Source organism: Meleagris gallopavo, chromosome 1 (assembly GCF_000146605.3).
Source record: "Meleagris gallopavo isolate NT-WF06-2002-E0010 breed Aviagen turkey brand Nicholas breeding stock chromosome 1, Turkey_5.1, whole genome shotgun sequence".
Taxonomy (NCBI): domain Eukaryota; kingdom Metazoa; phylum Chordata; class Aves; order Galliformes; family Phasianidae; genus Meleagris; species Meleagris gallopavo.
The window spans coordinates 49,046,458-49,055,128 of NC_015011.2; the positions used below are offsets into that span (position 1 = coordinate 49,046,458).

Below are 8,671 nucleotides of genomic sequence, written 5' to 3' on the forward strand. Positions count from 1 at the left end.
CTGTGGTAGTTGGGGGCTCGGCCTCAGCTCGGTGACTCAGTTTCCCTGAGTGGAGGAACCCCGTCCCTGGGGGGTGGGCTAACCTTATGCATCTGGTCGTTGGGAAGTGCTTTATAGGGTGGTGTGTGCAAGCATCTGGAAGCTGGGGAGCCCCTCTGTTGGAAAACATGGGCTGCAGGGCTGTGCTTTCTGTGCTGTCACTTGGTGCCAGCAGCAGCAACACTTCCATCCTCCTGCAGTGTTCTGGGAAGTGTTAACAAGTCCTGCGGTATAATATTAAAGACTTCTTTGCTGGTTGTGCACGTTCTTCTGGGCCTCTGCATGTGGTTTCCGATTGCTGTGTGTTTGTTGTTTGGTTTTGTGCTTGGGGTGAACAAATAAGCGGTTAACACCGAACTTGAGCTGTTTGTTTGGGTTGAAAGGTGGAGTGGCTGTGATGGATGGAGTGGTGCTCTGGTGCAGCAGCTGGAACATGCTAAAGTGATGCTTCATAGGATCTCAGTCTTGTATATCTTCTCTGCTTGAACAGATTCCTCTGACACCTGCTCCCGGCGTGCATCTCCCTCTTGCTTTTATGCATGCTGACTTCTTGCAGGGCTCCCTGTAAATGCAGGGATGCTGCAGCCTGGCATTTACGGTTCTGCCTGATGCCTACTGTAGGGAACCTGCTTTTAGCAGCAGGGTCAGACTTGACCTCCAGAGGTCCCTTCCAGCCTCTGTGATTCTTCTCAGCGATGGTCCCAAACTGTGGGGAGTTTGCATCCTTTTAAACAGCCCTCCGTGCCCATGGGGAAGGAGATACTACGAGTATAGTTGAAAGAGGAAGTGGTGTTGTTTTGAAAATGAAGTGGTGGGAAATGAGCTCTTTGCTCAGTTCTGTTGATTGGTTGCTTCTCTTACCATAGCCCATATTTGGTTGCAGACTTCACCTGTTTTCTTCTTCCTTTTTATCCCCTTCAGGGTAAAGTAGAATACCTGGTGAAGTGGAAAGGATGGCCCCCAAAGTAAGTTGCTTTACTTGTCTTTTTCTTAATAGTATTCACTGTATCTCTGCAAGCAAGCCTCTCATTCTTCACGGGTAACCTCATGTGCTTTATTCTGACAGCTGTAAACAAAGAGCTACAAACCAAAACTGTGTATTGTTTCCACACTGACAGCTGAAGGATGCAGACTGTATGCCAACCTCTTCTGACTGGGTTTTGCCACTACTGAGCTATTTCGTTGAGATGCTTTTTAGTTAAAAAGCTTTTACAATTCAGTATGGTTTGACAAGGAACCTTGATTCTTCAGAGCCTGGAATGGTGCTTGCTTTTCTGAGTCAGCACCAAGGGGACCACACTTTATTTGTAGAGCTATATGTAGTCTTTTAACATAGAAAACAAGGCAGTGGTCTTGTCTTTGTTATCCTACTGTATCCCCTCTGCAATTCACAAAAGGGAAGGGGCAATATTTCAGATGGATTGTAGCCAACTGGAGGTGATCTTTGTCCCTTTGAAATTACTGCAATGCCTTTATTTCCTTGTCTGAAACCTTCTGTTGTTCTTAGTGCCTTTTCTGGCTTTGCTTTGGCTGCCATATTGCAAGAGGAAAAAAAATACATATATATATGTATATATTGCATCATTGCTGTGCACTGTTTACAGATGCTTTTTTATTAAAGTGCAGCTGCCGCTGAAAAAGAGTCATTGCTTTGTGTCTGTACAATCTGTGACATGCTTTGAGATTAAAAAGATTAGGTAACTGGAGAACATTTGTGTGTCAGCTAGCAGCCTGGTGGAACAGCCTCATGGTGCTACCCATGGGGAGAGAGATCTGCTTTTCTGAAGGTACCCCGCGTGCATGGGTGTGACTGCAGTGTGTGTCTGGTTGCCCTGGATGGTGCTGAGCAAAGGGGAACTTCTGCTAGCTCATCCTAGTTGCAAAATGCTGGGTGTGATCCTGATGGATGTTTGGATGCGATCCTGACAGATTGTACCTCATGTTTAAGAAGGTGGAATGTATTTCTGTGTGCCTAATCCTTGTGCTTACAGGGCGTGCATAAGTAGCTTCCCCTCTCTGGTGGTGATAGTCAAATTGAGATGACTCTTTTCTTGACTGTAAATCCTGCTGTTGGAGTGTAACCTAGTGCTCGTAATGAGTACCAGCTGCGATGTGGATCAGTTCTTGGGCCACTTTGCCCCTCCTAAGTAGCTACACCTAATTTAATCATTATCAGAGGTTGGGAACATTTGTAGTCTGTGAGGCACTGTCCTCTTTGACTGGAATACTGATATTTCTGGAAAGGAGAATGGGGCAAACACAGCGAGATCTCTTTTGGCAAATGAGTGAGACTTGGTATCACATTTCTTTTGACAGAGCAGCCCTTATTCTTGCTGCTGCCTTTTCTTGCCCTATACCTTGGAACTGTAGGGGAACCAGGAACTCTGGGGAATTAAATGCACAGCTTATGGCCAGAGAGCAAGAGAGTATGAAGGTTCCCTTATTTTGATGTTGTGAGTAGTCCGAACACCTTTTTCATGCGCACTCCAAGTTCAAAGAACACTATTTTTTTTTTTTTTTCAACTGTTGATACAGCAGTTTGATTTGCTTAAAACCAAGATGCTTTGAGCATGCAAGCTACTTTCATCCTGCTAGCAGTCTCTGTTCCTTGTTTCTAAACATAAATATGCCTGTGATGGCATGTAACACCCCACAAGCTGTTTGCATCTTTGTCTTCCAACATCTGTTGTTTTCTCATCCCACATCATATCTTTTTTCATTCCCCTCCCCAACCTTGTTGCATCATTCTTTATAATCTCTGTACCAATTATGTTGTGATTCCCACTGAATGCTTCATGGAAAAAAGCAAGCGTAGAACTGACGTTTGCGGCTTTAACACTTATTTGATATTTTACACACAAAAAGTGTTAATGCCCCATTCCTCAGATTCCTAGAGTGTACTGCTGGAGTCTGGGAGTGAAGGAGTGACAGCCTGATTCTAGCTACAAGCTTGTTTACAACTTGTGTTGGAGTTAAGAGGGGAGGGGAAGAGGAGGAGTAGAAGGAGGGGGAAGGAGGATCATATGATCTATGTTTTCCAGAGTGCCTGCTCTCTGCAGTTCTGCTGCAGCCTGGGCTGCGTGTGCCCGTATATATAGCTCTCTGTGTGTGTGAGTGTGTGGCGAACTGAACCATGTTTTTTTTTTTTGATTTTTTTTTTTTAATATGCAGTGTTTTGCCACTGCAGTGAAGCCAGGAATTGAGCTGCAGAGAAAAAGGCAACACCCACCAAGGGTTTTTCTTTCTTTCCTTTTTTTTTTAAAGTTCAAATCTTTCTTCTCGTGCCCATGAAAAGTGATCTGATGTCTTTCCCCTTCCCTCCCCCCCCTCCTTGTGTTATCATTTTTCTGAAATTTGTAGAATGAGTGCCAGAATCCCTGCAGCTGGGAGGAAACCCTCCTCTGTTCAAACAGCATCTTGGCTTTGACAGCTCACAGTCAGGTTGCTGCAAGAGGCTTGGGCGAAGGAGAGAAGGAGGGATCAGTTGGTTATGAAGACACGTCTGTTCTTAACCCTCTGATGCACAGTGCACCTAGGGATATCTGTATTCCATATTTCTGCTTCTCAGTTTTGTATTAAAAACAAACAAACAAACCTGTACCTCCATTTATAGAAGCATTCTCCAGGAACTCTCCTGTCTTTCAGTACCTTTCTTCTAGCTCATGAGTAGATGAAAGGAAAAAGCAATCCACCTTCCTGTGTATGTATGCACGTGTGGCACGTGTGCCACGTGTTCCCATGTGAAGGTTGTGTTTCATCCAGAAATGTAAGCATCCTAAAATGCTTTCTCTGAGTTTAAAGGCACTGCTACAAGTGCATCTTTGCCATTTGTACATTTCTACTGTCTGTCCACCTCTCCAGGGGCTGGAGAAGCTCTGCTTTGAGACATTGGACATCATATGCCTGAAAACTGAATGCTCTGAGGCATTTGAGATGTCAGACTTACCTTCTTGCTTTAGAGTTTGCATAATGGAGACATGCTGCCCATCTTTTCTTGGCAACCATGAGCCCTTAGAATAAACCCACTGCAGGGATTGCCTTGTGACCCTTTCATCTTCCAGAAACCTTTCACCATGGGAATCTTTGGCTGCTTCTCCTTGGTGTTAACCACTGCCATGCCCCTTGGGAACAGGTTTTGGTGTGGCCTGCCGTGTGGTCTCAGCCCTTTCCTGGGCAGCTGGTTCCATTGTAGCTGTCTGGCAGTGGAAGAAGAGGGAGCAGCTAGTGACAGTGTTCACGGGTTGCTTTCAGAGTGTCAAGTTCATTTTAAACAGTTTCAGTAGCCTTAACCACAGTGCAGGTGGGTTCCTCCTGTGCAACCTCTGTTGGGCAGAAATAACCTGCAGGGGGAGCCGAGTGAGAGGAGCAGAGGTTGGATAGTTGCCATCTACTTGCCTCAGGGCCCAAATCTAAACAGGTTCAGTTGAATGGCAACAGTGAAGAAAAATTAAACTCTTCTTAAAGAAATACTTTTGGCTCCAGTGATTAGAGGTAATTAATAATGCAGGGAAGAAAGCATACTTAATCTTTGAGCACTCTAAATTAAGAGAGACCTATTTTTCAGAAAGCTGTATCAGATTTCATCTCGTTGTCCCATATATTTGCTGGATTTCTGCGAGTGCTGCAAATGCGACCTGTTTATGCACTGCCTTAAAACTAGTTTGTGGCTTTGCACAGGCTTTGCAAACGGTGTGAAGGGAGCCCTGCAAAAGAAAGCCTTCCCTGCTCTCCTACAAATTGCTGCTTGATGTTTGGCTCTGCCTGTTTGGCGGAAAGGGAGGTGATGTCTGGCAGCAAGTCTGAGGGGGGAATGGCTAGAATTCCTCAGAGCTCTAGCAGTGTTGTGGCAGGCCCCACTGAGCCTTATGAAGATGATATCCAGGGTTTCGGCACACTGGGAAGAGTCCTGCAGAGGGAATGTTTCATTAAAGCATTGTTTACTTTATATTCCTTATGTTTTTCTTCAGATACAGCACATGGGAGCCAGAAGATCATATCTTGGACCCTCGCCTGGTAGTGGCTTATGAAGAAAAGTAAGTATGTGTGTTCTTTTCTTTCACTCAGTACAGGAAATAGCGTCCTTATTCTGTTGTGGTGTCCCCACTTCAGTCAAAGATGAGACACATAGTAACGAGTCCTTCTCCATCTCTGTAACCTGGCCTTGATTGAGGCAGATAAGGCAAAATGAGGCCAAGCACAAGCATTGAGCCAAAGAACAATTGTTCTCAGGTTTTAATTGGGTCCAGAGCTGGAGTGGAGTGATGGGAGGTGATAAGTTTCTCTAGCCTGTTCTTGATCAGTTAAGTTAGAGAAGTTCCTGTATTGCAAGAATTTCACTCCTGCAAGAAGCAGTTCTGGGATGCTTTCCAAGTCCACGCTATTCACAGTTGGTTTTTAACAGAGGAAATGAGAGAGCTTTGCAAAAGGTGGAAGTCCTGGCTAGGCTTTGTGCTGTGGTGTTTATTGCTTTGTTTGATTTGTGCTCATCCTTCACAGGGAAGAGAGAGACCGTGCTTCAGGGTACAGAAAAAGAGGTCCCAAACCAAAGCGCCTCCTATTGCAGGTAGCTTCTTGCTTTTCTTCTGTACATTTCTAATTAGTTAGCGCTGTGCTGCTACTCTGCTCGCAGGAAGGTGGAAACTATCTGTTCACTGTTGCATGGACAAAACTAGAGGTAAAATGCTAATGCAAGAACTTGAACTCTTGAGTGGGTAGGCAGGTATGCTTTTAATCTGTTAGCTGAACAGCAATTAGCAAAACAGCAAAAAAAAAGACACAAAAGCACAAAAAACAGCTCTTGCTCTCTGAACTAGGATCTTGCCCAGTTGACATGGTCTTTTTCATTTCACACTGGGCTTGGACTTTCCAGCATGTGAAAGGTAGTAGCTGTTTGGAAGTGGACTTCCAGCATGCTTTGATGATTGCCATGCAAAGCAACCAGTCCTAGGCAAAGTATGTAAGGAAGAGCTTAGATTGCAGGTGAAGAGATAAGAGAAACAGTGTTGTAGGAGCACCACAACTTCTCCTAGGTCACCTAGATGCTCAGGTAAGAATAGATTCCTGGCCCCCAGGTGAGAGCCCTGATGACTACATCGTCAGATTCCCATTCTGAACCTTGCTGTATTGATGTTCTTGTCAGCGGCTGTATGGCATGGACTTGAGGAGTGCCCACAAGGGAAAGGAAAAGCTCTGTTTCTCTCTTGCACGGAGGTTTGGAGGAGGAGACAGTAGCCTGCCAGGGGCCAAGACAGGGCAGGCAGAGTTCTCAGAGAAGACTGGGGGAACAGTCCTGCCATTCTCTCTCCGGAAGCAACGCAAAAACCAGAAGTACTTGCGACTGTCAAGGAAGAAGTTCCCCCGCATGGCAAGCCTGGAGAACCGAAACTGCAGGCATGAGTTCTTCTTGAATGACGCAGTAGACCTGGAGGCCCAGCAAAGCTCTGAGGACTGGGAGGCTGTGCAGCACACCGGCAAAGAAGGTAAGGCCAGACACCCCTTGACTGAGAAATTCTGGGGCATGAGAAGGATGCTCTACATGCTGCCTCCTTACTTGCCTCATCCTGGGATTGTGGCTGAGGTCAGATCCTCAGAGCATCTCTTGCTGGCTCACATTGTGGCTTTCATTTCTGCAGATTTCTTTCCTGGTTGGATGACTGGAGTTTTTGAATGCTGTCACCTCTCTGTAGTCTTAAATCAGCGGCACCACTCCCAGTGTTAGAAAACATGCAGAAGTTACTAGAAGTTAATGCCGTGATCCAGTTTCCTTCTGGCAGAGGTGACAATGACCTCTGCCTCTGTCCACATACCCGCTTGTGTTTTTCCTGTTGCTCATGTAAAAGGAGCTTGGCTGGTCTTGGGCTGGCTCTGACATTGGCGCTCCTCTACTGGTGCTGCTCTGAGGGCAAACAGGAATGTCCTTAGGAACCCACAGTACATTCCTTCTGCCCCCTCCTTCCCTTTCCTCCTCACACCCCACATCCTCTCTAAAGCCCGCTGCTGTAGAGCTTATGTGACAGGGGGATGAGAGAGATAAGTGAGGATGGTAACTCCTGCCTGATCCCATTGAGTAGGCAGCATGAGTGTAGGCATGGGAGGTGGCCTGGCACATTTGGCATTTTGGGGAGGGATACCATCCTCTTGTGCAGGAGGGCTGTGGGATGTGTACATTGCTCTGAGTTACCAGGGAAACTCTATCCTTGCATTATTAGAGCTTCTGAAGGCGTAAGGCTTCCTGAGGAGTGGAAAACAAGGGCTTGTGCTGCTTGTAGTAGTTAAGAGAATCCTGTTACTCCTTGCTGGGAGCAGTTGTTAGCCAGGCTGGATTAGGCAGGATTTTGGGGAGAACATTGTGTTTAGGGAATCAGCACTATTTTTCAGACAGGGACTAGAACAGCATCTGAAATCCAAGGAAGAAGCAGTGGGGCAAGCACAGTGTGACTCTGGATTCCTTACTGGCAGCAGGCAAACGTGTGGGGCTGTTTTCAGCTAGAAGTGCTAGCCTCTAAGGCATTTGGGGATCTGAAGAGTGAATGGCACTGGAGATACATAAAATGTTTTTTGTTCTCCCCATGATACATGGCATGTGTGTAATTCTAGTTAGTGTTAGGGTTACACACCTCAAGTGTGACAAGAAAAGCCATAAATAACCTTTTAAGAATATATTTCCCTTATTCTTTGCACAGCTTGAGGTAACAAGGTACAGTGCAGGTACAGTGGCAGAGGGAGGGTATATTTTACTTCCTTTCTCTGCCTATTTTTGTGGCTGTCTCTAGGAGCTAGGGATGGTGAGGTTTTGGGTGGGGAGAGGGACTGTTAATTATCAGTGCCAACGTGCAGAAATATTTGGGTTTCTTATGGAGCTATCGGGGAGCAAAGTAAGAACATGAGAAATGGAGAGCAGCCTCTTTGTGAAGTAATACTTCACTTGTAAAGTGATTTTTGACTTTTTGGGGGTAAGACGTTTGCAAGAAGGTCAGCTTGCTCTTGGGTAGGTGTGTTTAGCTGATACAAAGGCACACGGGTTGAGAAGGCACAGGAGACACTGGGGAACTGTGGATGGCTGGAGGCGCTGGGTGTTGTTACTTCATCCTGTTGATCTCCATGTAGGCTTATCAAATGCTGGTGTGTGTCTGAACAACTGTCTGCTTTTCCCTTCATAATCTGCAGTGATCCTCTGTTTTTCCTTAGCCTCTGAAGGGAGGGCTTGCCCATGCTCTTTCTTGCCTTGTGTGTGCAGACTGAATACAAGCTGATTTCATCCACCATTTGTCAGAAACGAGGCACTTTTTCCATCCTTCTCTTTGGTCTCTCTCTCTCCCACCTTCTCTCCCTCTCACTAACACGCTCTGTCTGCCTCTCCTTTTGTAGCAGATGTGGATGGCAATCTCCCTTGGATTCCCACTGTGCCCCCCAGCGAAGTGACAGTGACAGACATCACGGCAAACTCCATTACCGTCACTTTCAGAGAAGCACAAGTGGCTGAGGGCTTCTTCCGAGACCGGAGTGCGCAGTTCTGAATCTCCATTTTCAGTGCTCCCCAAATCTAGTACTTTTAGAGTGGGGCTAGGGAGGGCTTATTTTATCCCCTAAGAAAAAAAAGTCCAAAATGTCTCAATGTTTACAGAGGCCTTCT

General features: G+C 46.1%; 1 protein-coding gene across 1 annotated transcript; it reads left to right on the forward strand.

Annotated features, from left to right (window-relative positions):
* Positions 1 to 861: 861 nt before the first annotated feature.
* On the forward strand, positions 862 to 8,665 carry CBX7 (chromobox 7; the record flags this gene model as incomplete). Its single annotated transcript, XM_019614722.1, has 5 exons — positions 862 to 1,004; positions 5,007 to 5,072; positions 5,536 to 5,602; positions 6,179 to 6,518; positions 8,407 to 8,665. Coding segments are annotated over 5 exons (765 nt in total), but the record flags the coding sequence as incomplete, so codon positions are not given.
* Between the last annotated feature and the right edge of the window lie 6 nt (positions 8,666 to 8,671).